Source organism: Solanum tuberosum, unplaced genomic scaffold (genome assembly GCF_000226075.1).
Source record: "Solanum tuberosum cultivar DM 1-3 516 R44 unplaced genomic scaffold, SolTub_3.0 scf00021, whole genome shotgun sequence".
In the NCBI taxonomy this organism is placed as follows: Eukaryota; Viridiplantae; Streptophyta; class Magnoliopsida; order Solanales; family Solanaceae; genus Solanum; species Solanum tuberosum.
The window spans coordinates 713,315-727,196 of record NW_006238947.1 but is presented as its reverse complement, the minus strand read 5'-3'; the positions used below and the strand labels follow the sequence as shown (position 1 = coordinate 727,196).

The window sequence follows — 13,882 nt, the reverse complement described above, 5'->3', positions numbered from 1 at the left end:
TTTAATCTTCATTTCACAAGAATTTTCTAGTTTTACATGTTCATTTTCTTGTAATTGTATTAGATTTTCGGTTATATATAGCAAAAAAAAAATTGTTTTGGAATTCAAATTGAACTTGTAAGTTGTATAGTAGTGTTAACCTGTATAAAGTTGATTTCTCGTATAGTCAATCAACTTATAGTCGTTACGTTTTATAGTTATGATTTTCTAAAATCACTTTCTTTGTTCTAGAAAATCAGAATAAAAAAGAAGCATAACTTTCTGAGATAAATGAATTAGTGTTCCTAGAACATCTTTTCTTGAAAACAAGTGACTTTCTTACTTATGATCTCAAGAACGGTTATATAAAATCTATCAAAACAAAATGAGTTTGGAATGGGGTAGGGAGTGGGGGTTCGAGGATGGCAAGGACGAGATAGAAAAATTGGAAAATGTTTTCATTAGCCTTGTTTTTCAGTTGTTGATAACTTTTTACTTGTTTGAAAGTTTTAGAAAATGGCTGACGTTGAGGATATTCAACCTCTTGTTTGTGACAATGGAACTGGCATGGTTAAGGTAACAAATTTGCTTTCCAAATGTCGTCGTTTTTAATCTGCTTTGTGAATTCAATTTGATGTTGTATATCTTTTCTTTCTTGCAGGCAGGATTTGCTGGAGATGATGCACCTAGGGCTGTATTTCCTAGCATTGTTGGGCGTCCGCGTCATGCTGGAGTGATGGTAGGAATGGGACAGAAGGATGCATATGTTGGTGATGAGGCTCAGTCGAAACGTGGTATTCTTACACTGAAGTATCCAATTGAACATGGCATAGTGAATAATTGGGATGACATGGAAAAGATTTGGCATCATACGTTCTATAATGAACTTCGAGTTGCTCCAGAAGAACATCCTGTTCTGCTTACTGAAGCACCTCTCAACCCTAAGGCTAATCGCGAGAAAATGACTCAGATAATGTTTGAAACATTCAATGCCCCAGCAATGTATGTTGCTATCCAAGCTGTTCTGTCTTTGTATGCTAGTGGACGTACAACTGGTAAGATATATTTACTGTTCTTTGTTTCGAATGTTAATTTTCCTTTCATGTTGCTATGTTTTCTTCCTCTATCGTTTTTCCCCTTTTCATAATGATTTGCTGCACTTCAGTGAAAGGGGTCCTTCGGGATGTAAATAGTGAATTGTAGTCAAATATGATTCATGTTTTCTTGCAGGTATTGTGCTGGATTCTGGAGATGGTGTGAGCCACACAGTTCCTATATATGAAGGTTATGCACTACCTCATGCCATCCTACGTCTCGACCTTGCTGGTCGTGACCTTACTGAGTACATGGTGAAGATTCTTACTGAACGCGGATACTCCTTCACTACTACTGCTGAGAAGGAAATTGTAAGGGATGTGAAGGAGAAATTGGCATACCTTGCTCTTGATTTTGAGCAAGAACTTGAGACAACCAAGACAGGCTCTGCTGTTGAGAAGAACTATGAACTGCCCGATGGACAAGTGATTACTATTGGTGCTGAGCGTTTTCGATGTCCTGAAGTTCTTTATCAACCTTCTTTGATTGGAATGGAAGCTGCTGGAATTCATGAGACGACGTATAATTCTATAATGAAGTGTGATGTTGATATTAGAAAGGATTTGTATGGGAACATTGTGCTTAGCGGTGGGTCAACTATGTTTCCTGGCATTGCTGATAGAATGAGCAAGGAAATTCAAGCCTTAGCACCAAGTAGCATGAAGATCAAAGTGGTTGCTCCTCCTGAAAGGAAGTATAGTGTCTGGATTGGAGGTTCAATTTTGGCATCCCTCAGTACCTTCCAACAGGTGAGCATTTTCCTTCCGTTATTTTTACTAGCTCAACTAATCTGGATTCACACTGTAAAAACCCCCCACCATGGAGGGTCTTACCCGACCTACCATAGAGGGACATTTCCTTCATTTGTTTGGGTTTAATAACCTAGTTCCCAAAATCCACTAGCTTGACTAATTTGGATTCATGCCATAGAAATCCCAGTATATGGGGTTTTGCCCACCCTACCAAAGTGAAGCATTTTCCTTCATTTTTTTGGTTTAACCACCTGGTTCCCGAAACCTACACTAGCTTGATCAATTTGGATTCAGATCGTAGAAATCCATTATGGGCTTTTTTTGGGATCCTACCAAAGAGGGGCATTTTCCTTCATTGTTATACATGTGTGCTTGATTTTCAACTGATTGAGTTATTTATCTTTATGTTGATAATGATGATAATTAACATATTTATCATTGTTTGGATTTGTAGATGTGGATTGCTAAAGCAGAGTATGATGAGTCTGGCCCCTCCATTGTGCATAGAAAGTGCTTCTAATCAGAACAAATGTTGAGTCTGGTTCAACATTTGAGTTTCTGATGGCAATTTTAGTCCTCTCTTGGTGACTCGAACCAACAACCTTGGATTCGAGACAGAGGATACTTACTATTTGAGCAAGCCTTCGTGTCACTTGGGTTAATTGGTCGTTGGAGTTTATTTCGTTACTTACTAGGAGTATTAATCAATTGTAACTGGTCTAGAACATCATCAAATAATAATTTGTGATAGACCTTGAAGCTATTTTCTTAACGAAGAATTATTGCATAAAAATAGAAATAAAGTTTGCGTACATTTTTATTCTCTGTTAGAATGGTAAAGTCCAGTGACACTTACGAAAATTTATAGACATTAATATTTTATTAAATGGTTAGGAATCGTAAAAGAGCTTGGTAGTTGCAAATCCATCTTAAAAGATCGTTAAATAATACAATATATTCAAAATAGTTTCTTAAATACTCTTTTCGTTTATTTTTACTTGTCCAGTTAGTACTTCGCAGTTTGCAAGCTCTTAAGAAACAATGGTTGTCATGAGTATTTTATCACAATACACATTTTCTCTTAATATGTTAAAAGTGAAAATATATTTTTAGTACAGTGAACAACTAAAATTAAACGAAAAAAATATATTTAGGAGTATTATCGGTTTTTTAACCAAAAAAAAAACATAACATGAACTAAACGACGTCGTTACTTTGAGCTGCTGTAGAATTTGGGTATCCCAATTTCTGTATCAGGGAAGACCCAAATTGCAGAAAGATCCGAACTTGAGAGGAAGGAAGAAGAGGGAATACAAGAATTGTGGTGAAAAAATGGGTAAAATTGTAGTAGCAGTGATTGTAAGTTCATGGGTAGTAGCTGTATCCATCCTCGTCAATCGTATTGTCACTGAACCTTACATGGTAATCAAGTTTTCTTGTTTAATATGAATGTAATTTATTGATTTGATAATCTTCTATGGATTTTGAGCTGAGGTCTATCGGAAACAACCCCAATTGTGGGACTACACTGGGGATATGTTGTTGTTGTTGGAGGTGTAATGTGGATATGGATGATTTTGAATCTTTTGAGACTCCACTTGTGGGATTACACTGGGTATGTTGTTATTGTTGGAGGTGTAATGTGGATATGGGTGTTTTTGCAGGATGAGATATTCCACATACCTCAAGCGCAACAGTATTGCAAAGGCAATTTCAGAAGTTGGGATCCCATGATCACCACCCCTCCGGGGCTGTACGTACTATCTCGTTCCTCTTTTATTTCGTATGATTGCTTGCTTCGTCGTTGGTTTAGGTAGTGTTGTCAAAATTGTTCCTGCTTTGTACTGTAACTTCAGAGAGCATGTAACAGAGGGAGTAAATTACATGTGGCATTAGCCTCTTGGAGTCGATATATGGTAAATGAAATGTGATAGCATTAGCTTCATGTAGTCAATTTTTCTGGAAGAGTTGGGAATATGTTGTATGGCTACAAGTTGAGAGCTTTTCGTCAATTCGTTTCTTGATCTTTTTGGTGTTAAATTATGGTTCAGAGCTACATCGACTAAATAGCGAGATACATGATCTAGTTAGGGTGGAAACCAAACATGTCTGCTTGGAAATAGGAATTGTACATGCTATGCTCTTCTTGCCAAGCTTACAAGATCTTAACCATTTTGTGTATCTACAGATTATGAGTCTTTTCCCTTTCATTGATTGCAAAAATGTCAAGTATTTTTCTTTTTTAAGTACAACTTCACTTTGTTGATGATCTTAGTTTATTAAGTGGTTTATTCATAAATGAGTTATTGGTAGTTGGTACCAGTCTTACAATCTTTCTCCCAAGTTATCATGAAAAGTGGCTTACGGGAAGATTCTATGCAAAGAGTAAATATGAAGGAGGACCTGTAGTGTACCAGTGTTAGATAACCTCAAGTTATTGAATGTTGGGGCGAACAAGTCCAATAGAGGTTTCAAAATAACCTACCCCAATTTCAGTAGTAGTTGTAGTAGAATGTCAAATCTTGGCTAGGAGAGAATTTCTCTGTTCATTGTTTACATGTACTTCTAGTTGCAAAAAATGAATATGTTATGTATGATTTGTAAGAGAACAATATCAGTCCAGTGCATGTAGACTCTGTATTGAAATTCCACTAATCCTCCTTAGTGATTAAGGTTAGAGACTTTCTTGTGATGTGGTGTTTTTCTAGAAGCCTTTCTACTCTTCCTAGAGACTTGTATGTCTGTGTAAGGATAGGTATGAGATTTGCAGAGTCTCTAGCTTTATAGAAATCATTATTTGCCTTAAAATATAGATTACGTAGTAGTGGAATGAAAATGGGCTCAACTAGAGCGAATTGGATTTAGACCTAGAGACTTGTATGTCTGTGTAAGGATAGGTATGAGATTTGCAGAGTCTCTAGCTTTATAGAAATCATTATTTGCCTTAAAATATAGATTACGTAGTAGTGGAATGAAAATGGGCTCAACTAGAGCGAATTGGATTTAGACCTAGAGACTTGTATGTCTGTGTAAGGATAAGTATGAGATTTGCAGAGTCTCTAGCTTTAGAGAAATCATTATTTTCCTTAAAATATAGATTACGTAGTATTGGAATGAAAATGGGCTCAACTAGAGCGAATTGGATTTAGACCTAGAGACTTGTATGTCTGTGTAAGGATAAGTATGAGATTTGCAGAGTCTCTAGCTTTAGAGAAATCATTATTTCCTTAAAATATAGATTACGTAGTATTGGAATGAAAATGGGCTCAACTAGAGCGAATTGGATTTAGATGATTCATAATGCAACTAATTCATTAAGGTGCACTTGATAGATGGAGTAAACCAAAAGGAAATAAACTAATACTCTCTATTTCATTTTACATGATACTCTTTCCTTCTAGACTGTTTCAAAAGAATGGAACTTTTTTATTATATTTGATTTGCTTTTAGTTTGAACTACATATTCTACCCTTAATTAGATGCCCTTATAGCCATAGAAATGGAATGGCATGTAAGGACCACAAGTTCTAAGGGTACTTTTGTTGTGTGCCAAAAGTTGGTCTTTTCTTTCTTTCTTCAACATTGTGCCCAGTCAAACTGTCAAATACACTATATAAAAGGAAATGGAGAGAGTGGTAGCAATATAATTTACTCTAACACCCATCTAACATAACTTAATATTGTAATAGATGGTGCAATCCCACATCCATTCCCAAATCGTGTCGGATCGAATGGGTGAGGCATGATTTGACGTGTCCGAGCAACATAGATGGTGCATTATCCATGCCATTCTTCCACCCATTCCTTCCAGTTTGTCATCTACTCCAACACTGTTCAAAATTCATTTAGGATAAGTACATATGTATAGTAGTGTTTGTCTACATATGCTAGCTTCATGAGTTGGTATTATGTTTTCCACATTTACAGTTTCGAGTTATTTTTGGGTTTCCATTATATAGGGTCACCGAGTGTTGGTTTTGAAATATAAGATGCAATTTTGCAACTAAGTTATATTGCCTGAGGAATTCATTAAGTTACTTTGAACAATGTTCCCCTGTCCGAAAAGATAGTGCTACTTTCCCTTTTGGCAGTCCCTGAGTGATGCCTATTTTCTCTAATAGGAATCTTTATACAATTGGACCCTCTTATCCACATAACTCAATACAACTTATTTTCCTTTTTTAATTCTTTTTTTTGGTAAGGTTGTTAACCTTACTTTACAACAAAAAAAAGGCAGTAAGGAACCTCTTTCTAATTCTGAACTCCATAAACAGAAAGTTCAACAATGGATTCACATATTCCTGAGTAAATATTCTCTGATATGCTAGGTCAAATAAGATATAAATGAGATGGACTGATGGAGGGTCCAAAATCAATAGATCTTTGGCAATGAGGTTCAATGTTAGTAAGTATATGTCAGCTAAATGCTATAGAACATCACCAAATGATAAAAGGAATTCTCTTAGATTTGTCTCTTTTGTTTTTCAAAGACAAAAAGGGATATAGAAGGACACAGATAAAAGAGTGGAGCTAGCTGATATCACATAAATTGTGCCATGACCTTGATCCATGTTAGATATGAAAAGAAATATTCTCTAAGATGATTCAGTTGAAAAAAACACTATAGATTTAACTGATAAGGGAATTTGATGCAAATAATTTAAAACTTTTGCAGGTACATTGTTTCACTTGCCTATGTTGCTTCTTTGTTTCCAGGGATATTCTCTATGAAAGCAGATGTTTCGTTTTCAGATGCTTGTTCCTCTTCCATCCTACGCTCCAGCAATGGTGTATTGGCTGTATTTTGCAGCATGATGGTTTACAACATACTTACCCACCTCAGACCTTCTCTTACTGACAGAAAAGTAACTCTTCGGACAGTTGTCCTTTCATTGTATCCCCTTCACTGGTTCTTCACTTTCCTCTATTATACAGATGTAGCATCGCTAACTGCTGTACTGGCATCATATCTTATGAGTCTTAAGAAGAAATATTTCTTCAGTTCCCTGGTAAGAGGATCAACTCAATCCCATCTAATTCTTTCTAGTTGATAATAATGGGGAGCAAAGTTATAAATTGACTTTTATTCAAACTCTTTATAGCCCATTCCTTGTCATAGAATTGTTTTCTTCTTTATAACTTTTGCGATTAATATCAATCAAAAGCTATAATGTTGTTCCAAGCATAGATTCTGCACTTTACTTATTCATGCACCAAACATATTCCAAGGATATATGTCATTTTGACATCTGACAAATTGCTGATTACTGTATTCCTCATGTAAGACTGCAGTGTGCTTTGAGTACTGTATTATATTGTTGCCTCCACTTGAACTGTATCAGAAGAATAACAATACTCAATAGTAAATATGGGGAGAGAGAGAGAATAAAAGAAACAGTAACTATAGTTCAACTTCATAACAATTTATCTTCCTCTCAAGCCCGATTTACTTTAATGTTATTGTTTTGCATGCTATGAATAGTTCCATTTAATGATCAGATATTGAATTTGACCATGTTGTTTTTCTAATTGTGAAGTTAAAGTGTGTTCATACATCTGAAGGTTGGGGCTTTGGCTGTGCTGATACGACAAACAAATATCATATGGATCCTTTTCATAGCATGCACTGGGGTTTTAGACTATATTCTAGATCAGCCAAAGGATAGTGCCGATTTGACTGATTCTAGTCAATCACAAGGTAAAGATGCTTTCCCAGTCTCCAGTCAAGGTGTTGGAACACACTCTAACTTGAGAAAGCGCAGAATCCACAATCAGGCAGCTACATTTAGCTCTCCTATCCACCAAAAGATTGCTTCTTCAGTGCCTTCCTCAGGTTCTGTCTTCTTATCTTGTTTTAAGTTTTTTTTTTTTAATCTGCATTTGTATTGTGTTAGGATACATGATAGCATCTGTTGATTTTTGTTTCTATCTGTTGTTATGTTGTGTAGGACACGTGATAGCATCTTCTTTTTGATAAGTAGCTTCTGTTCAGTGATCTAAAGTAACATTGAATGAAAAAAATACAATCAAATACCATTTTGGTGAACATCAAGTTAAAAAAAAAACATTTTTTAAAAAAAGAATAATACATCAAGTTCAATTTTACAAGCTGTCAAGCATTTCTTAATGAGGTGAAATATCTAAAAGATTTACTTGTGAATTGGCATCATGAAGATTTAATTTATCTGTTGTAAAAAACCCTGGTAACCATGGATGACATAAGGGAATAAAATACTCCACTCGTTCTGGCATCCTCATCCTACAGAGATACTTTTGGTTGTGCTTTTGTAAAAAATTTCTTTTTTACTCTTAGAACACCTCAATTCGGAGTATGGAAGTTGGTGGGGGAGGAAAAGGAACTCTTATTACTTGGATGTACAAGTAATTTCCCTAGTGATATAGTTTTCTTCGATTATTGGGTAATATTACGTACTACTTAACAAGAGAAACTTGCTACTTTGGTCTTTTGACAACCTGTGGTTCTAGTCTAAATACACTTAACCCTCACTAAATCACATTTTAGGCTTTTGATCCCACCATTAATAAATTCTTTCAAATATAATGTATTTCTAATTAGTATCCAAATTCCCTTTGATTTGAGGGGATCTGTTAGGAGATCAAAAACAAAGTTAGATAAACTGAAGGAACACTCCTTGCTGCTAACATTCTTACGAGAAGTGTCTCATGTGGAAAACTTGCTTTGCATGTTTGAAGCATCCATTATATGTTAACCAGAGTGGCTATCATGTTCACAAACACATTTACAAGAAATTCTTCCATTGATTATGCTTGGTACAGACATGTAAGCTTTTCTTGTCAGATGGCATGGTATAGACTGGTAAGCTATTCGGGCTCATGCATAGTTATCCTTTCTTGCATATTAGTAGTTGGCAATGCGATTTAGGTTCCTTTTGTATATGTCATCTAAGTGTATAAGAGATTACATTCCTTTTTCAGATTTCTCTCATGAGGTGCGTGAGATTATCTCAAGACTCTGGCAATTTAAGTGGGAGATTATTGCATCGTTTTGGCCTTACCTCGTAATTATGGCCGCTTTCATCACCTTTGTTTTCTTGAACGGGAGTATAGTGCTTGGTACCAACTCTTACTTATGTAGTTTTGTTTCTTTATGGTCTCTTCTATTTGTTAACCGTGCGTGCACACACTTCTTTTCCCACCCTTGTGCTATCCAGGTGCAAAAGAGGCTCACACGGTTTCTCCACATTTTGCACAATTGATGTATTTTAGCTTGATTTCTGTGCTGTTTGTGACTCCCGTGCACTTCACAATTGGTCAGGCTGCAGCACTGGCCCGATCCTTCTGGAAGAAAAATAAGCTGGTCAGTTTCTTTCAGTTGTGCACGGCATTAGCTGTTGGGTTCCTTTCAGTGCACTTTTTCAGGTTAGATGAATGGCTTTGTAATTTTCTAAGTTCAGTTGCACCATCCTTATACCCTCCCGTCCCTTTTCCTCTCTTTCGTGCAATTCATCACTTTTTTGTCATGCTATACAATCTATAACATATTTTTTCCATTCTTTCTTCTATGTTGCATCAAAGATTTAGGGTGTGCTCGGTATGAAGGAAAATGTTTTCCTTCATACCGAATACATAATGGCGTTCATTTCTAATAAATTTTAGCTGTATGCACATCATTTTCTTTTTTTCTGATTTGGATTTGATATCTAATAATTGGTTCCTTGCAAGAATGAAACACAATAGTTTGGCATTCAAGTGACCAGGAAATGGTAGTATACATATATGTGACATGATATATTGATATTGCAGCATTGCTCACCCCTATCTTGTCGCTGACAATCGACACTATACCTTTTATCTGTGGAGAAAAGTAATCAAATTTCATTGGTCAATGAAGTACCTCCTGGTTCCACTCTATGTATATTCATGGATATCCATCTTCAATATCTTGGGTCAGTAAAACACTCTGTCCTATTCTAACCTGTGCATGCTACAATACATCCCTAGCTCCTACTCGGAATCAAAGAAAAGAAATTTTTTGTTCGTAATTCTAGTTTCTTTTAAACATATTCTTGTTTCCCTCTATTTGCAGCTAAAAGTCAGAGGAAGACATGGGTACTGGTATATTTCTTGGCTACAGCTGCAACACTGATTCCAGCTCCACTTATAGAGTTCAGATACTATACAATCCCGTTCTTTTTCTTGATCCTCCACTCTCATGTCGATGATGACAGAAGTTGGCTTCTGATGGGAATCCTGTATGTTGCCATTAATATTTTCACTATATATATGTTCTTGTTCCGTCCGTTTTCTTGGGTCCACGAAACTGGTGTACAGAGATTTATATGGTAGCAAGATACTCAGGAGAATTCAACAAGTTTTGATATGCTGCACCAGTGTTCTGGCTGTACCTGCAGATCCCAATTTGCTCAACAATTGAAATGCAGTTTAGGACAAATTTTTTGTAGAATGATGCTATATTTTGTACAAGAATTCTTTTAGTTTAAAAAATGAGTGGTAAAAGGAATTTGTTTCAATCAAAACTAGTGTCCTAACCATTGAGGTTGTTTTACAAGTTCATAATATTACATTTACTTTTTCTGGAATTACATATTTGCTCTATAATTCTCTCTTTGTCGTTTTATATGATGGTGTTTGATTGTAATAGAGACCAGAGGTGGACTCAGGATTCGAAGAAAATAGGCCACCACTAGAATAAATAAACAAAAGCAAAGTGGAATAGAGAAAATTCTTATTGCTATTTCCAACTAATTTGGAATTAGGACAAATTAAAGTTAATTCATTAAGGGTGTGTTTGGTAATGGAGGAAAATAGTTTTTAATTTTCTCATGTTTCGAAGAATATTTTCTTTAAATTTAAAAAATAAGGAAAATGACTTTTTTAGTACGAGATGTTCCAAGTTAATTGTCTCCGCTTCATCCTAATTTTTTATTTTTTTCTCTTTGAAAGTTGAACATTAAGTATGAATTGAATTAATTGTGTAAGAAAAGTATTACTCACTATGTATTTTGTTTTAGTCAATGAAATGACATTACTTTACACGTTTCTTATGCTTAACTGTAACACTAATTCATTGTATCTGGTTACAGAAATCAATGTATTCATATCTTATATCGTGGAGCCAAAAAATTTATTAAAGGAGTTCAAAATATAAAAAATAAATATGTGAATAATTTAATGGGGTTTTGCGTCTATAATATTTATCTAAAAACAAATTTTATCCTTATATAAATGGTATGATTTTCTACCGAATGAGATTCGAATAAACCCCATTGACCCGTTCTAATATTCAAAATATCACTTAAGTATGTGAAATTATATAGTAAAGTCACTAAATTTAATTTTGTATTAATAAATTCACTCAACTTTTATCTTACAAAAACCATTGCACATGATTTATCGCAAAAAGCTCTGACATGACCTGATATAAAAAATCGAACCAACCAGTAAATCTGATAAATCAAAATGTCAAATTAAACTCTCATAACATCAAATATTATCAAAAGTCAATTATGCAGCAAATTTTAATATATTTCAGCAAAATTATCATTTTATTAATATTCCTTAATGGGGAATGTCAAATTAATACTTCATCCATTTCTATTTACTTGTCAAATATTGTTTAAATTAACTTTTATTTTTACTTGTCATTTTTGACAAATCAAGAAAGGACAATTTTTTTCTATTATACCCTTAATTCATTAACATTGAGTTAATGTCTTTGAAAAATATTGTGAGTAAATATGTTTGGAACACTATATCAATCATTGTTTTCTTAATAGGTGTGTCAAGTTAAAATTTGACAAGTAAATCAAAACGGAAGAAATACTCGACAAGTAAAGATGAATAAAGGGAGTACTTTCTTGAAAATTATGTTAAGTAAATATGAGTCAAATAATATAAAACGGAGAAATCAGCGATTTAGACAAATTTTGAAGATATAACCTAATTGCATGATGTAGAGTTAGTTCAAATATAGAAAGTAGGAAGTAAATGATGGGACCCTTTTTACCAAAAAAATCCTATTTGATTCAATTAACTAATTGTGTGTACAAACCTAAACCATATATGGTTGGATCACAAATAAATCATTTTCATGTTGGACTATTCTAATTTGGAATTTTTAAAAAAAATTAATAATCCATTGTGATTTTTCTTAATATTTTAGTTTGGTCAAAGATTGCTTCACATCTTGCATTACCTACACCTTTTATAATTAATATTGACAACAATGAAGTCTAACTCAAATGACATGATTAAACCTTAATAAGTTTTTAAAATGTTTTTTTTTTTACTAAAAGAATACGATGGTTAAATATTTAAAATTATTAGAAATTGAAGAATCGTCGTATTCTTTTAGTTAAATATTATTAAGGACATATATTGTATAGTTAATTCATTTTAAGTAGGTTGAGTTAAGAATTGGGTTGAATTTAGGGTGGGTTAGGTTCTAAATATTGATTTTAATTTCTTAAATATTTTTTTCCCTAAATGTTATGTCATTAAATAGATATAAAAAATTGTATTTTTGACTAAAATGATCAGGGAAGCTAACTAAACAAAATTCAATGATTATGAAAGATAATTAAGCAAAGTTTAATGACTTGTGAAAGATATAATAAAATTGAGTGATTTTGATGACTAATTATTATAAATTGAGTGTTCATTATGATTTAAGGAACAAGTAATTATCTCTGAAATATAATGTGAAATTAAACAATGATGGTTTATTGCTAGATAAGTAGATATACTTTTTTGATAGTTGGCTTGGTTCATTAGATTAAAAATGGGATATATCATATATATGGGTATAATTATAAATACCTATTTAGTCTAAATTGGATAAATTTCATTTACAAATTTAACCTAGTCTTCTTAAAATGATTGGGAGAAATCCCAAAATTGTTATAATTGTGGTATAAACAATCTTAGAATTGCTAATCGAGAAATCAAATATTGTACTACCAAAATTATAGGAGAAAATTAAAATAATCCCAAAATTTATCCCACATTACTAAAAAAAACATTATATTTTCATTAAATTTTCTATTCAAAAATATTCGGTGACTATTTTCACAGATATTTTGATAGAATTGGTGAGAAAATAGAAAATAATAGTGTTCTCATATGAAAAAACTAGGAAACTAACAAATATTTCAGTGAAAATATGTTTCCACCATGTAATTTTTAAATGATCAGTTGATTCAGTGAAAAATCATGTTTTATAGCACAAATTTTCAATCAATTCCAAGTAGATCCTCCCTCCCCTTCGCTCTTCATTTTCCTCATTTTATCTTTCCTTCCGGTTGCAAAAAAAAAGTTATGAGAGTGATTTTGCGTGCGTTAGCGATCACCAAATCACTAATATCACGATAGAAAAAATCTTTATTTCTTAATAGCAACAGATCTCTTGTTCAACCAACCATACAACCTCTTAATGTTTACTACTATTTTTTTTTAGGATTTAATTATCCTTTTTCTTTTCTCACAAGATATTTGCAACTAATTATCACAAAAAATCAATAGTGTATTTTTCATTTGGTAATAAGTGATGTTGATAGTCCAAAAATCAAAACCAACTCCTCTTTGTCCTTTGAACATTTATTATTTTCATCTTTTTATAACTTCATTAATAAAATCACGAGATTTTAGAGATACCTAAACCACAAGCAACTGTCAAATAATAATATTTTTACTTTTAGCTTTTATTTCGAGAAGTTGACTTTCTACCTTCATGTTAATATATCCTGTTTTATTGTAAGTGCAACTAAGGCTGGGCACCGGACCGGAATGGGACCACCGGACCGGAACGAACCGGAACCGGACCGGAACGGGACGGTTTGACCGGGTTGTTGACCGGTACCGGGATGAACCGGACCGGAACTACCGGGATGGAGGCTCGGTTCCGTCCCGTCCCACTAAATACCGGGATAGAACCGGGACGGACCGGAATGGACCGGAACGGAACGGGATGGGATAAACGGGACGGCACATATAGCTATTTAAAAAAAAAAATTATTTTTTTTGAGTTATTTTGAATTACGAAAATACGAATGTTT

The 13,882-nt window shown here is 33.8% G+C and overlaps 2 protein-coding genes across 3 annotated transcripts; both read left to right on the top strand.

Annotated features, from left to right (window-relative positions):
* Positions 1 to 488: 488 nt before the first annotated feature.
* Positions 489 to 2,386, top strand: LOC102606253 (actin-71). Its single transcript, XM_006340971.2, has 4 exons — positions 489 to 555; positions 641 to 1,034; positions 1,210 to 1,823; positions 2,281 to 2,386. Exons 1-4 carry the CDS (start codon positions 496 to 498, stop codon positions 2,344 to 2,346), a joined length of 1,134 nt encoding a protein of 377 aa, XP_006341033.1. The 5' UTR covers positions 489 to 495; the 3' UTR covers positions 2,347 to 2,386.
* Positions 2,387 to 3,022: 636 nt separating this feature from the next.
* On the top strand, positions 3,023 to 10,345 carry LOC102605691 (putative Dol-P-Glc:Glc(2)Man(9)GlcNAc(2)-PP-Dol alpha-1,2-glucosyltransferase). 2 transcript variants are annotated; one of them, XM_006340969.2, is made up of 8 exons: positions 3,023 to 3,248; positions 3,491 to 3,579; positions 6,502 to 6,835; positions 7,389 to 7,659; positions 8,784 to 8,921; positions 9,020 to 9,227; positions 9,612 to 9,754; positions 9,895 to 10,345. In XM_006340969.2, exons 1-8 carry the CDS (start codon positions 3,159 to 3,161, stop codon positions 10,152 to 10,154), a joined length of 1,533 nt encoding a protein of 510 aa, XP_006341031.1. In that variant the 5' UTR covers positions 3,023 to 3,158; the 3' UTR covers positions 10,155 to 10,345. The 2 variants fall into 2 exon arrangements, with proteins under 2 accessions (XP_006341031.1, XP_006341032.1); XM_006340970.2 differs by lacking the exon at positions 3,023 to 3,248 and having other exon boundaries at positions 3,495 to 3,579; positions 6,543 to 6,835.
* Positions 10,346 to 13,882: the final 3,537 nt, after the last annotated feature.